General features: G+C 40.0%; 2 protein-coding genes across 3 annotated transcripts in view; both read left to right on the forward strand.

The window, feature by feature from the left end:
- The window catches only part of ITFG1 (integrin alpha FG-GAP repeat containing 1), a 69,173-nt gene extending 49,049 nt beyond the window's left edge, over positions 1-20,124 (forward strand). Inside the window, exons 13-18 of the mRNA XM_027902882.1 lie at positions 464-507; positions 2,362-2,440; positions 12,151-12,275; positions 13,132-13,214; positions 14,841-14,958; positions 18,324-20,124. Of these exons, the coding sequence (XP_027758683.1) occupies positions 464-507; positions 2,362-2,440; positions 12,151-12,275; positions 13,132-13,214; positions 14,841-14,958; positions 18,324-18,383 (509 nt within the window). The 3' untranslated portion in view covers positions 18,384-20,124. The remainder of the gene's footprint in view (positions 1-463; positions 508-2,361; positions 2,441-12,150; positions 12,276-13,131; positions 13,215-14,840; positions 14,959-18,323) is intronic.
- A 5,186-nt stretch (positions 20,125-25,310) lies between these two features.
- NETO2 (neuropilin and tolloid like 2) overlaps positions 25,311-26,003 on the forward strand; it is a 29,696-nt gene continuing 29,003 nt past the window's right edge. The window contains exon 1 of one of the 2 annotated variants that reach the window (XM_027902898.1): positions 25,311-25,431. In XM_027902898.1, coding sequence (XP_027758699.1) covers positions 25,398-25,431 — 34 coding nt within the window. In that variant the 5' untranslated portion in view covers positions 25,311-25,397. The remainder of the gene's footprint in view (positions 25,432-26,003) is intronic. The other variant, XM_027902906.1, reaches the window with a different exon arrangement.

Below are 26,003 nucleotides of genomic sequence, written 5' to 3' on the forward strand. Positions count from 1 at the left end.
TTTTGTTTGTTACAGCTTTTGTGAATAGCTTTAAATCAAGTTCCAAAACTATGCCTTGTATAGAAGGAAAAGCCTTTACCTTTTTATCAGTTAAGGCAATAAAGCTGAATCTCTGCCAGTATTTTAAATGGTTAGAAATGAAGAATAATGAATAAAATGTACAGTCCACTATTGTAAAAATTATTTAATTTAGATTTTTTTTAACTGTCAGATCTCTCCTTATGAAGCTGGTTAACCAGTGAGGTGGGATAAACAGTGACCAGCTGACAAATTTCTGCCAAGAAGTTTGCTTTATACAGATTGGGAAGTGTTATACATTATCATAACTCACATAGAAGACTTTGCTTTGCTTTGTTTTAATGGATACCTGACACTATTTGTAGACTTTATCAGGTTTCAGAGATAGTGCACCCAAGCTGGCTTGTGAACAGAAACACTACAAGCTCACTTCTTGTTTTTGCAGTTCTCAGCGGCCTCTGTTCTAACGACTGTCCTCGGAAAATAACAGTAAGTGGAACTATGACTCTGCATTAGTATTTAGCTTCAAATAAGCTGAAGTCTAATTATACCAAAAACTCTCAACATATTAAAAGACTTATTGACTGAAGGAATGTGTAATCCAAATCACGACTGGCCAAGTTCTGTGTCTTTGAGACCCAGAACTTTGTGCAGCTGCCTGCTCAGAGCTGAAATCAATTGACGGATTGTGCAGGGGGTTTGTTACCCAGCACTGGGGAGGCTGGGATATACCACACAAAAGGGAAACTTGGGTAATCCAGCTGGATGTCTGGACTGTGTATTGTGCCAAGGCTTGGTCTGGGCATTTAGAAAGTCCAGGCAAAACTGATAATGGGGATTCAGCCACAGAGTCACCTTGGGACTAAACTGCAGGAGTGGGTGCAGTGAAGGAAGGAAATGCACTGGGCTGTGAGAGTTCTGCAGATAGTTACATACACATTTGCATCTCCAGAGATCCTACAGCTCACCCACCAAACTGCCAATTAGCCAATTGTTTAGCAATGTTCAGGGTGAAAGTTGGCCTGGAAGAGAAACTTTGAGGAATCAGAACTAGCAGTAGCACTTCAGCTCTGCAAAAACATTAAATTGAAATTAGATTTGAAAATAAAAAAAAAATGTTTCCTTTGGGACCAGCTTTTTATTTCAGCCTATTTTAAGACATAGAGTTTAATTTCTGTTGTAAAATATTGAGGTTTGATAGTATTATTGGCTTAATTACAAATATAGGGAGGGTTTAAAAAGCAAATCTTCACAACAGATGTTGGAGAACATTTCATTATCAAGATCACTGAAACACTATTGCCTCCGTTGTACGAGAAGTTCTCTGTCAGAAAGTAACATAAAGTATATTATGCCAGAGTACAGCTACTTGACACACAAAAAAATTAAATTTCACCTTACTCATCTTTCATAGGTCTGCATTAACATCATCTCTCTGGTCTCCTTATTCTTCATTCTAATTAATTATTTTCAGGCTTTGATCTCATCTGTCATCATTATCACTTACTGTTATGGTTTGGAACTGACTGTTTTTTGAGGCATGGCATGAAACATATCATCAGCTCTTCTTTTAGTGTTCTTTCTGTAAATTATTTGAAATACCTTTACTGGATTTGATGCCGTAATAGCAGCTTGAATTCAGCACATAAAAAGAAAAAAAAAATTCCTTTAAATCTATTCTTAGAGTGGTTCTCCATCCTTTTTCTGCCCCACCATAGCAGGTAATTGTTTCCAACCCCTGCTTACTGAGGTGTATTTGTTCTGGTTCATACTCAGTAATACACAACTACCTTGGATTCCTCCCTCCCCATGACTCTATTTTGATGTTTAAGTACATTTTCTCCCTAAAGACAGTTTTGCTTAAAATAGATACCAGCACTTGACAAGTAACTATTCAATCACTTTCATGAATTAAATGAAACACTGCTAAGTGATGATTAAAAAAATGGACTTTGTGTAGTATTTTTCAATTCAGAAATACCATCAAGACTGTGCGTTCTCCCAGACAGCATCAAATGAGTTCTTCTTTTTGAGAACATACAGTTAATTCTTTGAATTTTTAGGGGTTTTTTATTTTACTTGTAGCTTCCAAGGAAACCTTAAGCCTTTTGCCAGAGGACTGAATAGTATTGCTTTCTCCATGAGAAACTAAACACCACTTTGCCAACTGATTACCCTTATTTTGAAAATTAATTTCCACATAATGCTACGACCAAAACAGTTGCAAGATTTTTGTAATTACAATATGAAAAATAAATTATTAATGTAGAAATACTTGTCTTCAATTTACTGTTCCTAACATTTTGCCTGCCTCTTTCTTTTTTCTTTTTCCCCCCCTCCTAGCCCTTTGGAGTTAATCAGCCTGGTCCTTACATCATGTACACCACTGTAGATGCAAATGGCTACCTGAAAAATGGGTCAGGTAAGCTAATCTCGTCATGAGAATACACATGTGTAAGTACTTCTCAGCAACCTAAAGAGCTGGAAAGTTTACAGAGCGAAATGGGAATGGTTTTGAAGAGTGTCTTCAGTTTACAATGCTAAACCCCCCCAACTTTCTCTTCTTTCTTTACAGATTGCATTTTTATTAGAAATATTGCAACTGCTTTATTTTTTCTTCTGTCCCTTCTGTGCCAGTTGGGTTTGAACAGTTGGCTGTATCTGAGAAATTGATGGGTACAATATCATCAGTTTGTGAAATAGCACAAGCTTCTAATTATATACTTTTCCTGTCAGTTCCTAAGCAGTAATGTATTAAGAAACAACAGTGGCCTTGACATACCTAAATAGAATCATAGTAGCCATATGAAAAAGGATCAGGATAATATCCAGTAAACACAGGATGTATTTGTCTGGATTTGCTCACTACATCTGTCAGACTAAAAAAATCAAATCATGAGTAGCCTACAGAAGCTGGAGAGGGAACAGCTGCATCCTTTCCGGTAATAAAAGAACTACAAGGTATCAAAGAATCATCAGGTAACAGGCTCAAAAGAAATGGGAACAAGTGCTTTATGAAACTTAAAAGCTTAACTAGTGGTTTAATGGCCTGAGATATTGCAGATGCCTCTGTTTGCAGGAGGCCAAAAACAAACAGCCAAAAAAAAATAACCCATGAGGCCATGGTCCAAGCAGGACCTGGGGTTAGAATACCCTGGGATGAAGGCTGCCTTCCTGAGTGTGCACTGGTGGCTTGTGGAAGACACAGGTACTTAGTGGTCTATTAGTCCAACTTATGACTGTTAATCTTAGGACTAGAAAGGACTCAGTTCTTGCGTAGGCAGCATATCCCAAACTCTCAAGCTGAAACATGATCAGAGTGTGCAGTCTGTGAGTGGTGCCACTGTGGCTCCTTCCCCAGGGGGGCAGTCACCTGCATCTGTCACTCCAGTCTCATTTCAAATTAAACACTGATTTAAAAAATAAAAAAAAAAGTTTCCAGCAGTGCACTGGGAAGACTGAGTTCTGTATAACACTGATTTAAATCATAGCAATAATTTTAGGGGGGGAAATGCTGGCATTAAAGTCCTAAATCAATGGGTCCTCTTTGGGGCTCTTCCCAAGAGCTGCTGTCAGAGCTACTGGAAACTCCTACAAATTCTATATTACAAAAGTTTCCAGCCTGCCACTGCAAGTTCAGTGAGTGCATTCATTGGGTGAACAGGCATCTAAATGAAGAAATCATGGGTGTAAAGGAGTGCAATGTATTTATTCCCTCGGGCTCACTGGAACTTACTGCAGGCCTGCCTAAATCTGGTGCACACATGTGAATATAAATTAACTTAATGCAAGCACAGCTTCCTACTTCCTTTGGCCACTTGACTTGTGAATCCCATCTTATTATCAGAGAATCAGGAATACTGATGACTAACTCTGTCTTAAGTAACAAAAAGGAGGTATTTTGCCTAAGAAACACATTAGTAGAACCATCAAACTGCCCTTTGTTCTTCTTCTTTAGAGAAGTGATATAAATTGTCTGTAAATCAAAAAAACAACCTTTGTTTAGGTCTAATTATACTCATTTAAATTCATTGTTCATGTAGTCAGAGAAGTTTTTCACTCTTACTACTTATTTATAATTAACACAATCTCCAACTTAGAAATCTGATGTTTTTTCTTTCTTTGTGTCATGGAGCAATGCACTTATCTTAGAAATTTCTTATATCTTTGTGGAATAGAACTAGCTTAAAATTTGGATCCCTTTCATGTATCATTTTCCTAATTTTTTTTGTTTGTTTCTTTCTCTGTTCCAAGAACAAAAACAAATACATTTTTCTTAAGCATTATCTTTAGGGTTTGCTGAATTTGGTTGGTTATGACTTTGTTGTTTGTTTGTTTGGGTATTTTAGGGAGGGCAGAGCTTTTAGAAATGCAATGTTTTTACAATTTACTCTAAGAACAGCTATCAAATATGATTTAATATTGCTATATTCCCTTCACTGCTACCATATTTACAATAATAAAAACCTAACAGAGTCCAGACATGATGAATTTCCTTTTCTGTTTTGACGTTAGGAAATAACAGTAATGAATTCCAAGTGCATTTATGACCCTAGCAGGATTGCTACAGGGAATTTTCTAATGCTGCCTTTGATCAGTTTCTCAGCTCTAATAAATTAATAGATTTTTTTGAGACTGCATAATTCCTGCAAGAACTTTTCAAAGTCGTGTTTTCTGAAGGTATTGCATTAAGTTAGTAGCTAGACTTTCTTCTTTTGCAAGTCCTGTTTGTAAAATTCAGTAAATGTTCCAACTGCAATTCCTGGCCTACAGGTTGTTACCTTGAAAAACAGCCCATTACATCATAATCCTATTCTATTTGACTGTCAATAAATACATCAAGCAGTGCTTTTTATGTGTACTGGTAGGCAATACCAAACCCACATGGTATTTTTGGGCCATGTATAAACCTACAAAACATCTTTTCTGCATTAAGCTTTTTAAAGTATGCCATCAATGTTCTGTTTTAAAACTAATTTTCATCAACCTATTTTCATTCCTTATATAATATTATGGAACAATCCATATCTGAAACTTTTAATTAACTGAAAGAAATAATGAGACAATAGAAAATTTGAAAATAATCAATCCATTTCCCAAGAAATAATGTGAGTAAAAACATAGTTCTCTTTTTAATAAAACCAAAACTCATCATTACTTTTTTCGTCCCCCCTCCAAGTCAGCTGATGTTACTTATTGGCTCTAGGGCTGGTCTCAACAGAGGAAGAGGTATTGGCAGGACTACTGAAACCAGTCACTTTAAGTTATCCCTCCAGCCCCAGCCTTCAGTAAATCATAAAGTACTCAAAGCAATTTCCCCATTCTGCTTCTGATCACCCAAATTCTGCAGGACTTTAGTTGTGAACTGTGGTACCTTTCATGTAGGCAATATTCGTGCAAAGAGTAAAATAAAAAGGCCCATATGGCTGTTCTTATCTAATTCATTTTAAGGTCCTTTGATCTGCCAAGCCTTAACGACAGGAAATTTGCATAATTATGAGGGCTTTTTTAAAAACATTGTTGGAATTGTTCTCTTTCCTATTAACATTCCTGTATGTTGTTAAAAGATATCAGAATAATAATTAGCGTGTATTCTCTGCTTTTACCTTCCCATTGCTCAATTCACTTGTAATCTTAAAACAAGAAATAGTGTTCAATTAGCTACAGGGAACAGCAATTGCCATCATGAGCATTAGAATGGAGGAGTACTGGGCCTTACATCTGGGGTTAGTATCTCCACAGACCTTCTCCCCTTGAGAAGAAAATCAACTGCAATAGCTTCTTCAAATATTTAAGGAATTTTGTGCTTGAGAGATCAGGTCCAGGTGTAAATCTGAGGGAAGCACACAAACTCAAATCTAAGCCACGCTTTCTGAACAATTTCCTGTGATCTACCTTCTCCATCCCCGTCTGTCTTGGAGCTGTTATTGTTAAGGAAATCCCACAGTTAAGTATGAGTGCCAGCCAGGATTTTCAGCTCTATGTCTGCATTTCCAGGCTTTCATTGGATTTTATTGGGAGAATATCTTCTGTGTTTCAGCCGGCACTACGGACATCTTAATTTTCTCCCTTGAAGTAAAAATACACTGATGGAGTTTGAAATAAATAAGGTCATAATTGCAGGTTGTGTCTACCAAACATACTAATCCTATGGGCCAGGAACAACAGAACAATAAATGTTTAAGGTTTATCAAAGATCCAGATCCACATGTGGGCATGAGGTGATCCTATGAGTGGTTCCATTGAATGGCTCATATGGATCAAGCCATAATGTGTTTAAGCATCTGTATGACTGAAGCTGTGTGGACTGATGGCCTTTGCAGCTCTCATTTCACAGCTCTTTCATTTTGCTGGGTTTGCTTTGTTTTGTTTTAAACCTTCCATGGCAGAATGACCTTTCACATGCTGTGAAGTCGTGCCCTTCTGGTTTTTTGAAATCTGCTTACTCTTCCCTGTTGTTGCATTGAGTTCTCCTGCTGTCTAACTAAATTGAATTGTGAGGTGAACACAAATGTCTGGCAGCCTTTATAGTCACGAATTTAAACATAAACATTGCAATATGTACCAGAAAAAAGCAAAACAAGCTTATTTTCAATGGCCATTTGACACTTGCTCAGTGTAGTAGGGTTCATTGTGAGGAATTCCACTATATAGAAAGAAGAGCGGATCCATGGAACAAGCTGGAATAATTCAATAATTGAATAGCGGGATTCTATTAAGAGGGATTTTTTCGTTGCTATAGGTCAGAATACCCTGCTAGTATGTTTTTCTATATAACTTTCTTTTGTTTAGAAAACTATTTGAATTTGTAACGTTGCATGAAATATTACCTCACCTCAGATATTTAGGCATTACAAATGACCCAACTTGTCCCCATGCAAGTGATTGTAATATCAGCAATATGATAATTTTATCATTTGAGGGGTTTTAAAGACTTACTAGTTTTACTTTTTTGGTTTTATGGTGCAAAGTTATCTGTCTTGAAAATACATATTCTCATATAAATGAATCAGGTTTGGAGTTTGGATTTGCAGAGTAAGTGTTGGCAGCACTGCAAGTCATTGGTGCACTTTGAATTCCCTTTCCCATATCATTTCTAGGACTGCAGAATAAGGTATTGCAGAAAAGGTTGAGGTGAAGTTGTGTACTGCATTAATCTGGAATTTCCTATTGGGTAGACAAAGGAAAAGAGGCAACCACCTAAGGAGGACAGGGAGACACCCTCAGCCCCAGAAAGTTGCAGTTACCACTGCATAATTTTAAGCAGAAGAAGAGCTGTTTCCCCACTGCTTTTTTTCCAGCCAGTGACCTGCAGCTCCAAAGGCAGTAGTAAGGGAACTGAAGTAAAGCTGTCAACCAAAGCCAAGGAAATCAAATTCTCCAAGTTTCTAAAAAGCTTTCAAGTTTGAAGTTGTTGGGCTTTTGTTTGGTGTTTTTGGTTTCTTTTCTGAAAGCTGCTTTGTAAATTCTTAAGGATGTTCTGTGGATCCGTAATTACTATCAGTTGTACTTTCCCTTTCTCTTGCTGTAAGTTGTTTTGGCATATTTTCAAGTAAAATAAAGTGCTGCCAGCTTCAAAAGATGGGGAAACACTTTGTGCAACATAGCACAGTACTGAGAATGGCTGTAAATTAAATATCACTGTAGTGTTTCAGCTGTGCACCTGAAGTGACACACGTTCACCGGGAAATGGGACTTAAACCTTGAACTGGCTTTGGCTCATGCCAGCTGTTGAGTGCATGTTGTTCCCAGCTGTGCAGCAATCCAGGCAACTTCTGCACGGCATTTTTTTGGAATAATTTTTACTTTTTCTAGGATGTATATGTTTATCTAATCTATGTAAAAGCAGTCATTTGTGTGTTGATCTCAGTATTAAGGTAGGTGATGGTACAGAATGACACTAAAGGCTACAACTCAGATACTGTTTTTTTTTTTACCGGAAAAGATGCCTGCATTGTCAAAATGTAAAAATAATGTATATCTAAAACTAAGCAATTCCTTGTTACATTTTCTAACTCCATTAGATTTTTCGGGTTTTTTGACAAGTTGATTCACATTTCACAAATACCTTCAGTTACTATTCTGGTGAATGTATTAAGGTTTCTGATAAATGCATCATTTTGCAAATTAGAAAAAAATGTAGCAACTGGAAGAAATAATGACATAACATTTTTATGTATGAAAATATATTTAGCTTTTCAGCGCTAATATATTGAATTTTGGGGAACTTTTGAAAGCCTAAATATTACTGTATTTTGAATTAATCTGAATGGCTTTAATTGACTACTTAAATGCAAATGATATTTTGTCAAGAAAATCATAATAAAAAAATTAGAAGAATGGTGCTTCAGGAAACCACAAGCTTGAAATCATTTTCCATTAGTCTTTCAGTTCCGTGTAGTGATCTTGTATGTTCTGCTCTATTTAATTTCACAAAATAAGCTCATTTAAACTGATTGAACACTATCAGTATTGTACATCTATTTCTGTAGGTTCAGGTAGGCTGTTCATAAATCCAGTATCAGTGCTGTTTAAACAAGGCTTTGCTTCTACATGTAAACACGCTCACCTCCCCTTCAGAAAGTGAAATTCGTCATTTAAGCGCTTCTGCTGCCTGAAATAAACTGCTGAGGATGTTACAGTTCAGCTCAGGGGAGAGCAGGTACCCTTGAGCTTTCAGCAAGTTTACATCAGGGTAATGAGAACAGAAGGAAAATGACTTAATTCGGTATAAAAGAACAAGGAGTGCGTGTGTCACAGACGACACATCACTCTGATTTTCAGACAAGACTTGGGAAAGGTTAATGACACGTAGTGCTTCCAATTTTATATGCCAGACTTCAGAAGTAAAGAGATTGATTCAGAGATGTCCAGAATGGTTTCTGAATGTAAAACTGCAAAATCTTCTGAGGTTTGGCTACCCAACATCATATTAGCTCTTTCTTACGAATTTGATCTCTGACAGGCTGAAACCACTGAAAACTGTGTGCTAAAATGTTGAGGGTTTTATTCTTCCTAAGGTTTTTTGAAGCAACAAACTTAGTGATTTATGATTTAAAACAAAAATACAAACACCCCCCCCCCCGCCTTGTACTGACAAGCCCATGATATCTGGATGTTCGAAATAACAGATTTGAAACAAGAAGCATAGGGCAAAAGACAGAGTGTTGAATAGTCTTAAAAGTAGTGTTGAAAAGAAAAGCATGGTCAGGAGGAGTATTTTCAATTCTTGTTTATAGTAACAGTTCTACTTATGAAGCAAAACAAACTGTGAAGTAACAGCCACTTCTTCTATCTGCCTGCACAGACCTCCAAAAACCTAAAGAACAATTCTAGTGTAAGAAATAAATCCCACCCTCCTCCTTGAAGATGCAACAGTATTTTCAAATTTTCTTTGAGCAAGTAGAAAACTGTTCACAATAGTTTTACAACAGGGCAAATTGCTATTTAAATTAAATTTGAAATATTTGTGTAAGTAAATTAATTACCAATGACTGAGAACTTCAGATATGACAATAAACTATTGACTCTACTCTCTGTAATTTCTTGTTTTATTTTTCAACTTGGTTCAGGGCTTTTATGTTTCTCAAATGAGCAGTTGTCATTCTTAATTACTTGGTTGCAATTCTGAGTGGAATATTTTGGTAAGCATCAAACAGAATTTTTGATAGATACAGGGGGAGTAAAGCAAGAAGTAAACTCAGAGATCTCATGTGCTTACTCAGCTTTAATGTAAACTAGAACCTTCTATGTGCTATCATCCTGCTTGGTTATTACCTTCCACTTTAAAGGCAAATAAAAAAATAGGTATGTGCACATTTTCTGCCTGCTGTGTAGAGGAAAACATTCCTTTCTGACCTTTGCAAATGATCTATTTACATCCTGAAGCATAAAGATTTCATTATCCTTATCTTCGTAGGCATAAGAACCAGTGTTAGGGGCCATGAAATTATTCAGTGCTTTAAGAATTGCAGCTGCAGTATCTGACTCTCTAACCTCTTTAAGGCTGACTGCACACAGTATATGACATTTTCTTCTATTTCCTTTAATTTAGTTGACGTTCATTTCATTTGTATGGTGAAAGAAAAAAGCAAGATCTTAGTGGCAGTCTTTTCATGATTCTAAATATTTCACTCAAAAGTAACTCTAAAAGCTCTTCAGTGTTATATGTTACAGCAGTACATTGTTCTTTTGGGGAAAATCCTTCAGTATTAGTGAACCAAATTTTAAAATTCGTTATTACAGCATGATCAAGTAACACATACCTGATTTGTTTTTATAACTAAGTCAAATTTAATAAACCCACCTTTACTCCTTGTCACTTTTATGTTGGTTACCAGAGCTTTCAGATACTATGTTTCCTCTGATTTGGGAATTATTCACATTTTAGATTTGGAAAATGACACCTAGAGATTGAGCAATTTAGCCAAGATCATGTCAGGGAAGGCAGTGACAAAGCAAGGACAGTCTCAGGACTCAGATCCTACCCTGTTATCTCAACTTACTGAAAAAATCCCTGTTCTTGAAGAGAAAAGCTGTTCATCAGTGCCACATCTTTGGGAAATTTACCTAACAGTGTGCACAGTACACCTTGCCCTCCTAACAGCACTGAAAGTACAAATCCAATTTAATATTTCTCATCAGCTTGCTCATTACATGGCTGACACAGGGGAAAAGTAAATCTAAAATATGTATAATCTTTAGGAAGCCTTACTGGTTTTTTTTGCTAATAGCATTTTAGCTTAATAAAGACGTAACTGCATCAGGCTGATTTTTCAGATCTCATCTGGAGCTCTGTATTTAGTTGACATTTATCTTCCTTTTTAAAATAAAATTATCATAGCTCTAAAGCTACAATAATACAGAATATTTACCTCATGATTAAACGGGCCTGTTTCAAAACATGTCTGACAGCAAATGGCAAGTGGCTTCCTCAAGAGCTGGTGAAGGGCAGGGGATTCAGGAAAAGAGAACATGAAGTAATCATTGTATTGAAGAGGGATTCAAAATCATCATCCTTCAATACTAGAGCAAAGTGCCAACTTCCAGAATCAAACCTTGGATGAGAGTGTGGAGAGGTAAAAAAGAGTTGGCTGTAAATCCACTACAAAATGTGAATGTCTGTTCTTTAATTCACATTTGGCTGTGTTTTGTCGCTTAATTTATGATTTCTAGTTTCAGGCAGAATCTCTCAGGGGTCAAAGCAGAGAAATATCTGATGTTCTAGAAATACTGACTACATCACAGCCACGTGAAAAACACTTCCTTTTGGTCACGTAAACCTACTTGTGGCTGTCAAGTATCCCTTGAACTCATTTCTGTTAATCCGGGCTGAATTCCTTGCGGTTTATGAGGTGCTGATGTAACCTGCTGTGTAACCAGATCCCTCACTAAGAGGCTTTCTAGAGAATGAGCAAAGAATCTACAGAGCATCTGAATCTGTTTACCAGAAATTAAAAGATTACAAGATTTTTTATTTCAATGGAATAACTGAATACTTTGGAAATGGGATGTCAATGAACTTGTGGATATCTGCAACACTTGTCTCTTTCCCTGCTACCTTTTCAAGAAACCTGGAATCTGTTTTTTCCCCTCCAGTTTCTCCTTTAATTATTATTAACTTGCAACAACTGTAATCCTGTTTTCATTAAATCAATTTATTATTTGAACATTTGTTCATGAGAATTTACATAGCTAATTTTGTGACTCAGTAGTAATTACTGATCAACAAGAATTAAAGTGAGCCTTCATATGTCAAGTCTGATCTTGTAAATCAGTGGGGCAAAAGACTTGGCACTAATCATATCAAAATAAATGTGGATAGTTGATTTCTTCTCACCTTGTAACAAATAAGAGAGATTTGTTTTAATATATTAATGGTGCTCAAAAGAATTCTCTTTTCTAGAAATAAGCATTTAAGCTGTTCTCCTCGTGAGTGCCTACAAATAATTTGCAAATGTGAGATTGAGCCTTTAAGAAATAATCAGATGATTGGTGAAATATTGTTAAACATTTGTATTCCTGACTGTGCAATGTGTGTTTGTCTAGCAAGTTGGTAGTTTGGAGGTTGATTTGGTGGGGTTTTTTTCACCCAAAATACCTACTTGGTCTTCTCTTCTGGTTTTATTTCAGCTGGACAGCTCAGCCAGTCAGCACATTACTCTCTGCAGTTGCCCTACAACGTGCTGGGTTTGGGACGCAGTGCCAACTTCCTGGACCATTTGTATGTTGGCATTCCTCGTCCCCTGGGAGAAAAGGTGAGCTGAGATTTAAAACTGTCAAGCTAATGTTTGTGGTGTTACCTTTCCTAAAAGAGTTCGGATAGAAATACTGCTAGGGATACTCTTTATTTTAATTCTCTGAAGTAAGAATATCAAAGAAGTTTTAACACAGAAAAGTTTGCCCCACAGAAGAATGTTTTGGTGGGTATGTAAGCTCTGAAGCAAACACTAAGACCAAAGACCAGTGGATGACTGAAGCTGTCTCTGAAGTGTTAGCTCAGGTATGTAGTTTGTAGGGCAAATGAGTATTAGATCTGACAGTGCAATTATTCTGGACTGTAATAGCTGTAAGGCTTTCCTGGAGTTGGTCTGGCCAGCCTGGAACTCACAGAATCCTTTCTGCTTTGGTAATAAAATCATGATCAGTGTGATGGGAGGTGGAGATTACTGTGATGCTCTAATCTTCAGATGAAACATAAAAGTGGGGTCCTCACCATTTCCAGTCTTTAAAGATCTGATGGTACAACTTTAAGAAGTAAGGTACTCAAATTGGCCAAATTCTGATTTGGATAATTGCTTTGCCTGCCTCCTTTGTAGAGTCGATTCTTTTCTTCTTTCCTTATTATGTTGTTGCTTTGTACTTTTTAAGCAGATGCTGTGTTTCATGTCAGAAATAGTTATTTGCTTTTTAACTTTTTGTGGGTTTTTTTAAAGCACTTTGGAGTTTTCAGAATAAAAAGTTTAAACAAAATTAAGGGATTAATCTCATATACTTAAAATTCCTTTTTAAAAATGGGGGTTTGTTTCTCCTTTTGTATGTTTCAACAGCGAATTTCTTTCCTTTTAAGTATATTGTTTTGTTAGGAATTGACAGAGTGTGTTTTTTTTTCAGTCCATAAGAAAACAGGAATGGACAGCTATCATACCAAACTCCCAGCTCATAGTCATTCCCTATCCTCATAACGTTCCTCGAAGGTAACTCTATCATTTTGATTTGCACTTCACAAAATTACATTAATACATGTTTTAAATTAGGCATTATATGTAGGTTTAAAAACAGTTACTTGTATAAAAGTAAATTGGAGAACAAGGGCAGGGGGTCAGTTCTGAGATGCAGCTGCCTCTGACCCTGAGCAAGATCCTTCTCAGGTATTTACACAGACTCTCACATGGTGCCTGGAAACAATCAAAATCTATTCCCACCTCATGCAAACAAGTAAAATGTTTTACCAGCTCAACACCCGTAAATATTTGCTGGATATACCAATATTCTTACTGACAAATTACAAAAAAAGCATGGGAGTGGTTGATTTAAGCATTTTTTGCATCAGTTATGCAAGTTCTGTGTGGGTCCATAGGAGAGCTTTGGCTCAGCCCTTCGAATGCAGTAGCTGTTGCTGCAGGTGTGAAGGTTCTTCCTTAGGTAAAGGTGAATGGCTTGGTTACACGAGAGCTTGAACACAGAATTCACTTTGCAAATGAAATGTTTATCCCAGAAAGAGAGCGTGTTTCTCTCCCTGCTATTAGAGAACACATTAGCCAAATATTCCAGCTGCTTTTTGCCGCTTGATCTACCAGTGAGGTCAGTTGCATTTATCATGCAGAAATGATTCTGACATCAGTTTCAGCAGTTAATTTTACTATAGGACAAATAACAGTTAAGAAGTGATGTGCTGCTTGAGTTGCTAATTAACAACCACAGAAATAACATCTGCCAGATGAAAATTTAGTTGTAGTCTGGAGGTATTTTAAGGTAGGAGTTGCACAGAAAAATTTCTGTCATCCCTAAACTGTTTTTGCTTTCCTATAAAGGGAGTTTATGGACACTGGAGAATAGCAGAGGATAGAATCCCCAGAAGAAATAAAACTTCATAATAAAAACCTCTTAATTTTTTTTTAATAGGTACGATATTTCCTGAGAGGCCTCAGTGCTGCCACAACACGGAGCCTGCTGCTGATGGCTGTCCCCTGACAGGAAGCTGTAGTACAAAAAGGGTGTTCACTGACCCTCAGGGCCCCCCACTGTTTGAGAGATGTCTTCCAGAAGCCCTTACAACATTTAATTTTGTTGCTCTCCAGCATTCTGCTGCCATAATCCACTGGTTATATTGCCTAGAACAGCATTTGTCCCTGGGTAAACGTCAAACTGAGAGAACTGGCCCCATGAGCCTGTCCAAGAGCAGCTTCTCATGTGGAGGAAACATCTTACTGGCTTATTTTCCTCTGCTTCTCCGTGTCCCCAAGCCCCAGGCTTTTTTGTGGAAGTTTCTCTTATGCATTTTACTTTGTCCCAGGCAGGGGCAGGAGATAAATCTCCTAATGAGAAAAAACTCATTCCCTGAGGATATCCATGGCATTCGTGAAAAGTTAAGCAGAAACTGCATTTAGACATGGTATTACTGGAAAATAATTATATTAAGCCATATATTTCCAAGTAAACATCATTAAGCTTCAGTCTCTAAGTAGAGTTGCTCACTTCTGTAGACCAAGTTGTCACCTGCCTTACCCCAACAGGTTCTTCTCATCTTTGTAAGTTAAATCTGTTTTCTGCTTCCTAATGAAGGGTATTAATGTTTCCTTGGATTTTTTTCCTTTGCATAGCTGGAGTGCCAAGCTGTATTTGACCCCAAGTAACATTGTACTGCTCACAGCTATAGCCTTAATTGGTGTCTGCGTTTTCATCCTGGCAATAATTGGCATATTACACTGGCAAGAAAAGGTAAGCTTAATTAACTAGAATATTTCCTATACTATTTACACTTCCTAATGTTTTACAGCCCTGTACATTGGGGATTCTTTTGACTATTTTTCTACGGTATAATTTCTGACACGGGTTGAATTGATTCCCAAAAAGTCTTTATTAATTTAGTATTCACTGCAAATTTAAAAATTGGCATTGTTTTTATTTAAGCTCTAAGTCACTTAAAAAGGGAAATGAAGAGCAACATGGGCAAGCTTTTGCAATTAAGCTGTTGTTTCCAACTTAAATCTGTTTCATATCTAAGCTTTCCATTTCGCAGTTTTAAGGAGAACTGTTTTAGAAAATGGAACATAAACTCAGTTTACTTATCTTGAGTTCTGCTGTTAATCTAAAAATAAGGAAAACATCTTTTTTTCTGTATCTATCTTTGCTGATTGCATTGACATTAGCATTCAGGAATGCATAGGGAGTCAATCATGGGCACGTTGGTTCTTTGCTCTGTGGGTCTGAATTATACATGCAGTGTATAGAAATCCATTGATTTGAAGAAGCATTTTGAAAGGGGCCTTTCATGTCACAAAAGAAATGCGTTCCCATTTTTCTCAACTCTGCTCAGTTCACAATCATATCCAACTGGCAGGACTGCCAATAAATGCTACTACATACCCAAACCATAATCCTAGCTGTCAAATAAAATTACTGCCCATTTTGACATGGTAGAACTGTTTGTTATTTTGTGCTTGTGGAAATAAAATGACCTTGTTAAACATTCAGGCGGGCTTTGCACATGCTTTGTCTTTAAATGGTATTTGTCTGTCAGTCTTCACTCTTCAAAACTTTAAATACAATCCCCGAGTAATAATAAAGCTGCAAATGAGACACACAAAGCAAAGAAATATGAAATTTATGATGACTGTCATTAGTATGTCCTACTGTACCAAGAAAGCTCTGCTAACTGGGAGTTGGGCTGGGCACTGGCTGGGTTTAATTCTGTCTCCAGCATATCTTGAGCAACAGGAGTAGCAGAAAAGGTACTTGGACTTTGAGTTGGGGAAGGGTTGACTATGCATAATTCCATCTGGAGAAATGGAGATTTAATGGCACCATTTAAAACAGTTTTTCATACAGTAATTCAAGCATTGCCGTGTAAAGAAGGACTCCGCCCAGAGTACTTTTGGAGCCATTTTAAGCCCCATGACATGTATGTGTATGAAGTGGTGTATTGATTATATTATAAACTCATTTCCAACTCTGCAGTCTTGCTCAAAATAGGTTCAATATTTGGATAAATTGTGTGTATTTTCAGACCACTGTATAAACATGTTTTAATTCCTATACTTTTCCTATTGATTTTACCTTCCCACTTTTCAGAAGAACTGCTGAGGTACTGAACACATAAGAATGTTCACTAAGGCTGCATCACTGACATTTTTAAAGTTAAACTCCAAAGTTCCTTGTTTCTAAGCTTGTTCTTAGCTTACTGTCTCTCAGTAATCCTCTCATAAAAACACCATCCTGGCTAATGCCATTTTCCCATGCAGATCTCTGGAGTACCTGTAGCAAAGAAAGGAAGGGGATATGTACTGCCACTTAAAATCTTTCCTATCCCCCAGAGGATGTGTGTCTGTGAGCTGCAGTGTTTTATTCAGCAGCTAAAATAAACCCTGTGCTTTGACCCCTGTAGATGGGTAGTAATAGGAGCCCTTTGTCTGCAATAGTTCTCACACACTCGTCTGCCAGCCAAGTATTGTAGCATGGAAATAACTGTAGGGTTTAGGGTAGGTGTTGCTGTCATGCCTTAGAAATTGTGGATCCATTTAAAAGGAAAAAAAAAGAGCTTTGAAATCTCAGTTACTAGTTTTTAGTTTTGATACATCAAATGAAAGAGTAATTGAGGAAGAATTGACACCATTATTCATGTTAGCACAACTACAGTGTGTTCCATTCGCTAAGGACCTCGATCTTGCTGTGTTTCCATTCTTTATAATGTGCTTTGGGGTCTCGAGGCTGGTCATGTGAGCATTGCACAGTGATGGCAGTGCTGCCAGAGAAGGGTTTTGATGGATCCACCAGAGTATCAGTTACTGTCAAATTTGAAGCAGTAATTTTTTCAGGAAGCATCCAAGAAATGGAGTGAAAATTGTTTTCTAAGTGGGACTGTGAAATTCTGTGGAATGTGACAAGCATTTCAATGTAGGAAAGAGTGTGCCACTCCCTCCTTCCCACCCCTTTTTTGACATTCAAAATTCTAGTGACATTGATAAAATCCCTGCCAAAAAAGCCAGACTGATACATCTTAAACCTCACTGACAGCTCTGGTGCTGCTACAAAATGCAGTAAAATCCATACTTAATCCAAAGGAGTTGCTATCACACATAAACATTGTGTAATGAGGAAATATTTGGCCCTGAACCAAAGCAGATGACAAACTTCCATGGCAGGAGACGTGCACCAATTTTTACAATTGTGGTGTATATTTATCAACTGAGATACAAATCTGAGTGCCCACACAACAGCACACTGGAGAGGCTTTTCTTTGTTTTACTCATCAAAAAAAGATGGGTCTAAGCAGCTAAAAAGCATTTCAATCTGTTTTGCTAAATTCTCTCATGCTGGGATTTACACATACTGTCTGTCATGACAAAAACACTGTTTTCTAGAAAAGTTCACACTGTGTTCAGAAATCCTTAGAGAAGTGCTTCCATCCTCTGTTACTGCTTTAGCACACAAGAGGAGACTTGTGGGAGGAGAGGACGTTTTTACACATTACATGGATTGTAGATACAATTTAAATATACTTATTTTTTCCAAGCACCATCTAAACTACTCTTTCAGCAGGTCAGTGTGTGGGAAGTGCACCTTACTTCACATTTTCATAATACAAACCAAAAACACAGAACGTTTTTAGCCTACCCGGTGCTGTTAATTGTTGGTTGAACTGCCATCTTGGTCTAAATTTGTATTTTAACAGAATGGGTTTTTTTAAATGAGATTCTTCTGAAGAGTAACATAAACGACATTTACAGTTAATGCAGAGTACTTTCCTCTCATATTTGTAATGCAAAGTAAATGCATCGTAGGAAACAGTTTTCAGGTTTGACTTATTCCTTTTAAAAAAGCATTATTAGAAATAACAGAAAATAATGGGTCATAAATACTACAAAAGCAGAGCATTAACAGCAGAAACCAATTTTGCATAGATTATTGCTATTTCAAGCTGACATTATTTAAAAGTTAATTATTGAGGTTTTCAGTAAGCTTTCTTGCCTTTTGTCAAATGAATGACTCGGAAAAAATCAACCATTCTCTGACATTTGACAACTCATTTCTGTAGCAGTATTGCTCTAGATTCCACAAAGTGTTTTTTTATTAATATTTTTCAGAAAGCAGATGACAGAGAGAAGCGACAGGAGGCTCATCGGTTCCATTTTGATGCTATGTGACATGCCTTAATATTTATGAAGGAGCTGCTACTCATTTGCTTAATTGAAATACTGAATTCTGGGTTTTAAGATTATTACCGTGAAAATACTGTTGGTGTGTTATTTGTAAATGTTGCATTATTTGGTATTTATTTGCAAAGTATTAAAATTAGACCTGAATGTCTCTCAAGGCCTTTCTGTTAACAGCCTGTATATAATAGCATTTGGCCTTTATTTAACAGAACTGTACATTTCTTTTTCTTAGTAAAGGGATCAAGTTGCATGAACTTGTTTATGTACCAATTCTTTAGTAATATTTGATAGAAAGAAATATGTGTAAATCAAGTGTTGCCATCTCAGCAAGCAAAATACTTTGTACCACTTGAATTGGTCTCGTCATTTATTCATTCCTGCAAAATAACCTGATTTCTGAAAATTAAACATGAGCAATTTCTCAGATGACTTAATTGTTAATTCTTTTGATTGTATTAAATGGTGCTTAATCTAAAGTATTCTGTATTTTTCCTTGTTTAAATCCATCTCTGCAGTAGTTAAAGAACTTAGGAATTAGAGAACCAAAAGAAACCTGCAATGTAATGCTGGTTCAGTCATCATGGGATAGATGCAGTATTTATGTGTGCTAGTTCTGGAGAGAAGACAACACATTAAAAAATTAAAATCACAAAAATGTATCAGGATTACATAAACTGCTTTTATAATTAAAGTATAACCATATTTATTTTAGAACGGTCCAAAGTCATTATGAAAATACATATGAGAAAGATACAGGATTATTTGTTTGCTTTTGTTTTTCAACAAGTTAAAAGAAACATTTTTGAGTAGAAAGAGAATGAGGATTGACACCTAAAATTTATTGCTAAGTGATGAGATGTACAAAGGTAAAATAAGACTGTAGTAGGAACTCAGAACAAGCAATGCACATCATCTATGGACACTCCTATGCCCAGATGTCATAATAATTACATAAGATGAGTAGCTCAACTCTAAATATTTAAAATGGTGATGAGGTTACTGTTGCACAGTGTACTTGGGATCCTCGAAGAGTCTCTTAAGAATAATCATGCTTCTCTTTTCCATGAGTTTACAGTCTCCTAAGTTTTACTAGATATTTCCACTATGCACTGCTCAGATGCCAACACAGGAGACTTTCATATCACAGGACTGGGATTATTCAGGACAGAATATTTACTTAATGTACACCTTTAATATTTCTCTAAGTGTCATGAAAAGATAAGATTTTTTTTTTTAGAGAAATAGTTAATGCTATTGGACTTATTAAATGACATTGATAGAATTGGCTCCCATCAGCAAAAGAAAGAACAGATTTCATTATTAAAAAGATGCAGAATTTAATATATTTTCCTGTCTTTTTCAGATGGTTGGAGAATAATGCTAAATGCATAATGCCACTGTGGCAGCAAAGTTGTCTGTAGCCCTCTATCACAATATAATACACACAGATTAGCTTCCTTATTTTTTTTTAAAAAGCAATTAGGAATAAAATAACCTCATGCTGACATTTAAGCTGTTGTCAGGTTTACAAAACAACGAACTCACATCTTTTGCTCTGAGGTATTTTGCATGCTCAGTAGTGCATCATTGCATCACTATATACATCACTGGTGCTTTAATAGCTGTCTTATAATAAAGTTTTCCACAGGTTCTAACTACTCCTAGCTTGGCCCACACTGTATATGCATATGATTTTGAATTAAGGAATTAAATATTGTTAAACTTCTTGTCAAAGGTTTCATGTCTTAATTTGGTTTTCTGCTCTATAAGCATCAAAATTATGTTGGGGTAAAGTTATTACCCTTCCACCACTAAGTTTAAGAAAGCAACATCAATTAGGAAGTGCCATTACAGGTGATTGTTACAGTAACTGAGATTTAAGAAGTTGTTCTAACTGCATACATTTTCAAAATGCATCCACTGTAACACAGCCCTGGTGAGAAATACTATTGGAAGGCTTCCTCAGTGTGAAATTTCACCTATATAAAAATACTGTTGACAGGCCAACTGACAGATGGCTGTTGAAATACCATCTTTCTTTGTTCTCATTTTCCATGAGAAGCTTTAAGACTGAATCTTCCTACCAGATTTATCATTAATGCACTATAATCCCCCAACAAAAGAACCAACTTTTCTGCTGCAGATTAATAGGCATATTCTATGTAGTATGATACTCCTCCTGTGCTGAGGCCATCTTTCTCAACAGGCAGCTGTATTAGAAACATTTGCTGCAGTTAATTGAAAAGTAATCACTGTAAATGCACCGAGTCAATTCAGGACTTCTGTAGAGTCACAGAATGGCTTGGGTTGGAAGGGACCTTAAAGATCACCCAGTTCCACCTCCCCTGCCGTGAGCAGGGACTCCTTCCACTAGACCAGGTTGCTCAGAGCAATCCAACCTGGCCTTGGACATTTCCAGGGGTAGGGAGCCACAACTTCTCTGCACAACCTGTGCCAGGGCTGCTCTCGACCTGTTCATCCCCCCAGCCTGGATTGACACCAATATTTGGTATTGATGCTGTAGAGATACCAATATATTATAATTCATATTTACAAAATCTTTCAAATAAATTACACCTAAAAAGAAAAGGAGGAGTCAATCCATAAATTTCTACTATATTGTAATCAATAGTGTCAAAACTGTGTCAGTTTTAAAGGTATTAATAACAAAAAGAATATTTTTTTAAAATTCAGAAAATAAAATTGTGCTTTAAATAATCTCGTACTTTGTAAATAAACAGTAGGGATGGGCAAATGTTTTCATCAAAGAAGTATGTTAAGAAATCAAGAGCAATAGAGGTCTTAAATCTGACACATTGCTATGCTGCTTTAGTAACCCTCTGTTATCCATTCTGGAGTTTTTTTCCATTTTGGTGACAGGATCTATTTGTTGAGGCACTATAATATCAAACTCACTGTCACTTCGAAAATAATCAGCCACACAGCATCATTTTTGTAATTAATTCCTGACTTCAGTGAAAAATGTGGTCTCATCTATGACACAATCCATAACCATTATAACCTTATTTTGAAATTAATGAATCTTCCAATTCAAGCCAACCAAGTCTGTAGGTATATTCCAACAGTCGATCTGATTATATTGCCTAGCAGAGAAGTGCCCAGTAAGCTTTCTGATGCCTATCAGTATTCTTCATGACTACTCCAAAGTTTGCAGTGTTTGTAACTCAGTGATAAACAACAAAGCCAATTGTACATATTTATGTATCATTACATGTCACCACACTAAGAGCCACTTGCACCTTCTGTAATTTTCTAAGTAGAAATCGTATGCAAACAGGATTTATCAAATGTACCTAAATCCTACTGACAAAACCAAGTACCAGACACTTCAAACATAACTCCTAACTTCCTTTCATAATCATTCACTGTTGACATCTATATTTTTGCAACCTCTTCCAAAAACAACAGCTGCTGGTCTAAAGCTATTTGTGATGTATGATCTGCTGCTACTCAAGAGCAAAAAATACATTAGGTAATATTAAAATTTAAACTTCTCATAGAACAGCAAACCAGAGGAAGTTTTAAGGAAGAACTGTTGGGAGGAGGCAAACCCAGTTCTAACAATAGAAATGTCAGCCTTTAATTGCAGCAGAGCACCTGTTGTACCTGACTGCTTGTGAGCTGCTCCTGCAGGTGTTTACCTACATGGAAATGAGCAGTCCCAGTGCCTTCCCTCATTCAAAGATAACCACAATGACTCGATAGAGCATCAGAACCATCCACAGCTGGCTGTCCAAAAGCTGTCTTCAACCTTTCTTAATTCCCAAACTCAAGTTAGATTAACTCAAGCTTACTGCCAGCTTGACCCCGTGGCACAGCATTTTCCTCTCTGGAAACTTGCACTCAGAAAACAGGAACTCAGAGCTGCTTCAGACCTGTCACAAGTTCACTGTGAAGTACTTTAAAGCAGCACCTATAGCAAGAAGTCCAGGAAGACAAAGCAATAGGGGTGTCCGCAGGAGAAACGTCTTTGAAAGCAGCAGTAAATGATGGCAGAATATGCCCCAAATCTACAAATTGATGCTACTACCTGCATCTCCCACACTGACAGCTTGACACAGCCCTGGGAAAAGAGCAGGATGGAAAAGCTACTCACTTCCCCAGGTGTGTAATAGCTCTGTTCAGCCTTCTAATGGACAAACTAGAAGTTCAGCTCTTCAGTTAAATTGACTGTAGCAGATTGGGTCTTTGCAATTACTACCAAAACTTGTACTAAGCACAAGGTATTGCAAGGGTTTTCTCCGTTCCTCTGGTGTGAGACAATTGACCACAAATAGTCTTCAATGCAAATTCAGCCTGAAATCTGAGAATCAGGCCAGTTCTCTCATTTCTCATACCATCACTAGTAATAAAAATATCCAAGTCAAATTTTGCCATCAGCTATACTGTGCATTCCAAAAAAAATTTTAAAAAGCAAGTAACCCCCTGTTTCCTAACAATCTGCAAAACAGCAGTCAGCTTTTAATTATGTACTTGCAGAGAGGATAAAAAATTGTGGACGATGCACAGATACAGTAGTCTGATATTTTCTTGAGTCACTACAGCAAACATTTTTGTTAGTAAAGAAAATAATGCAAAGTAGATACACCTGATGAGGACTTCTTGTATAGGAGTTTTCACTACAGGACATTTCATCACACCACTATAAATACATGGTTAAGAGGTGAACACAGAGAAACCGCTTCATCCGCTGCTGGAATGCAGCGGCTATTTAACATTTCATGGAAAAACTCTGCTCTGAGGAGGACTGTACCATCTCTATTTGAAACTGAAAGGACAATTCAAGTGAGTAGAATAATATAATTATGTAACTTGGGATTTTGCCAGACCATCAAGCTTAATACTTCATGAAGCTTCTTAGAACACTGAAATGGATCTTTAATAACCAGAAAAGCTCAGGACCTTTACTCTAAGGTCTCACCGGGGCTCCGGTGCGGTGCTAGGCAGGGGCGCTCGCAGGCAGGAGTTGTTCCTCCCGCACCGGGTTCCTCCGGCTGCTCCTCGCTCCCTCCTCGATTAACTCGCCCTAACTGACAATCACACTGACTTGAAGAGCCTGAAGTATTTAACAGATAAGGTGAGGCAAGAGAATGACCTTTTCTAACAGGATATGCTGACCTTTGAGCGTTGTAGAAAGCATTTAACATTCAAACACATAGCACCAAACCACAAGGAAACCAGAGCTTCGCCTCGCACCGTCATGTTCGACACTGTAGTGAGCTGCCCTACTCCTTAAGCAGACGGGATCGCTAGCTGCAATTATGCACATGATTTACAGTTTGCAGAATCTGTTGGGTCTATCGAGTGGTTTCCAAATCGCTTCCACACGGTGCTTGCGCGCGCGGGGCACCTGCAGGTTCAGATCTGCATCACTCTGCAGGACCGCGATGGGGAGAACGGAGGACCTGACTTTAGTGGAGAACGGGACCTCCTCCGTGCTGGAAGCGGGGCCGGAGCAGCTCCCGGGCCCGGGACACCCGCACGGCAGCTCCTGCTGGGGACGAGCCGGGAGCTCCTGCCGCGCTCCTGCCCCATGCTCAAACCTTTAACACGCTCCGGGCACATCCTCTCCTCTCAGTACTTCTGGAGGCTGAGCGAAAGCTCTCAGCTTCGCCTAATCGGCAATTCTAGGGAGGAGACATCCTGTAGGAAATACCCAGCGATACTTCAACCCGTGCTGCCTATGGGAGATTTGAAAACATCTCTAAGGGACTAACATGAGTTGCTGTAATTTTACATGTAGCCTATGGGTACTGCAGCCTTTCGCGGCCATGCTCCCGGCTCTCGCCCTCACATTCCTCTATCGCCAGCTCGGGGGGGATCCGCAGGCCGAGACTTCTCCCTCCCAGCCTGGCGCCCGGGGGTTCCAGACATCCCTTTCCCCGACATCGCCACCTGCCTCCACCCCGGGCCCTCTTCTTAAGTAACATATCCCCTCACAAGCTAACCCGATGTGATGGATAACTAGAGGGACGGGAGCCAGGGCAGGCAGCAGGCTAAGTGCGCCTTTTTATTAACTTCTTGTAAAGTAATAGCTCCATTTTAGCTGTCACTCCTGTCAAACAACAGCCGCACAATAGCGTGTGATGGGCTCTTCTCGGAGCCCGAGCCACAGGCAGCGCACAGCACACTGCGGCCAGGCAGGCACCGGGCACGCCGCACTGCCGGGGCCGTGCGGGCTCCCTGCCACGAGCGAGGGGGCGAGGGAGAGGGACGGGAAACGAGGGGAAGAACCGGGTCCTTTTTACCCCACCGGGAACCCACTCAGATCCCAAACAAAGGCCGGCAGCCAGGATTCAGGCTCGTCCGAGCCACCGTGTCCTGGAGAGGGGCCGCACGGCTCGCCCCCTCCGCCCTGCCCGCTCTGCGGGCGGCCAGCACGGCAAAAACGGGAAAATCCCGGCGGACGGAGGGCAGGAGGGGCCTGGGACGTGAGGCTCGGTGGGGGACCGGGGCGGGGGACCGCGGCGGTGCCAGCCCCGGCTCCCTGTGGGGACGGGGCGAGCAAGGGTCCTGCCCCAGCGCCCCGTCCGCCGCCGCCCCCTCCCCGCTGCCCGGCCGAGCGGGAGGAGCCCCGCGGCCCCGCCGGCTGCGGCTGCTTGCGGGGCTCCGCGGGGGGCGGGCACATGCGTACAAGCGGCTCATCCAGGCAAACACCCCTCACATCTTAAATGAGCTTCATTTGCCGGCAGCCGCTCCAGTCGGGCTGGGAGCTGCCGGGCTGCGCTCGCAGCGCCTGGCGGGGAGCCCCTTAGGGCGGGCCCGCCCCGACGGAGACCCCCGCGCCCCGCTCTCGATGGGACTGAGCGCGGAAGCGGCTCCGCGCTCGGGCGGCGCGGGCGGAGCGCGCCCCGCGGGGGCGCCGGGCATGGCCGCGGGCGGGCGGGGGCCGAGCCGGAGCCGCGGGCACAGCGCCCTCGCGGGGGGCCCCGCCGCGGCCATGGAGCGCCGCTGATCGCCGCCGATCGCCGCCGGGAGACAATGGCCCTGCACAAACTCTGCTCCGTGCTCGAAGGTAGGAGCCGCGGCGGCGCGGCGCCCTCCGCGGGAGCAGCTGCTCGGAGCGGGAGCCGCGGTACCCCCGGAGCCGCCCGCCCCCTCGGCTGCCCCGCGCTGCCCCCGCCCAGCGCCGGCGGAAACTTTGGAGCGAGGGGCGCGGGGGCTGCGCAGGGGCGGCCGCTCCGCTGCTGCTCCTGCCGGGGCTGCTTCTCTGGAGCAGCTGCCCGAGCCCCGCATCGCCCCCCGCACCGCGTCCCTGCGGGGCGGCCGCGGGTCCGGGCCCCGTGTTGGTGCGGGGGGGTCCCGGTCCCAGTCCCGCTCTGCCCCAGCGCTGCGGCCGCTCGGGGTTCGGCGCTGGGGCGGGCGCTGCCGGAGCCCATCGCGGGGCCGGGCCGGGGCCCCGCTCCCATCCCGGGCTGTTCCGGCCCCGCTGGGGACACCTCGGTACCTCGCGGGGGGGGAATCCCAGCCTGCAGGAACGTGGGTCAAAGAGGCAACGACCCTGCCCCAGCGCCGTGTATATTCCCAAGACCCATCAACAGCATCCTGCGTTCCGGTCTGTTCACTGTCAAAATACTCCTGCTTTCG

The sequence above is a fragment of the Empidonax traillii genome, unplaced genomic scaffold (assembly GCF_003031625.1).
Source record: "Empidonax traillii isolate 1590-97213 ecotype Southwest subspecies unplaced genomic scaffold, ASM303162v1 scaffold23:size2178997, whole genome shotgun sequence".
In the NCBI taxonomy this organism is placed as follows: Eukaryota; Metazoa; Chordata; class Aves; order Passeriformes; family Tyrannidae; genus Empidonax; species Empidonax traillii.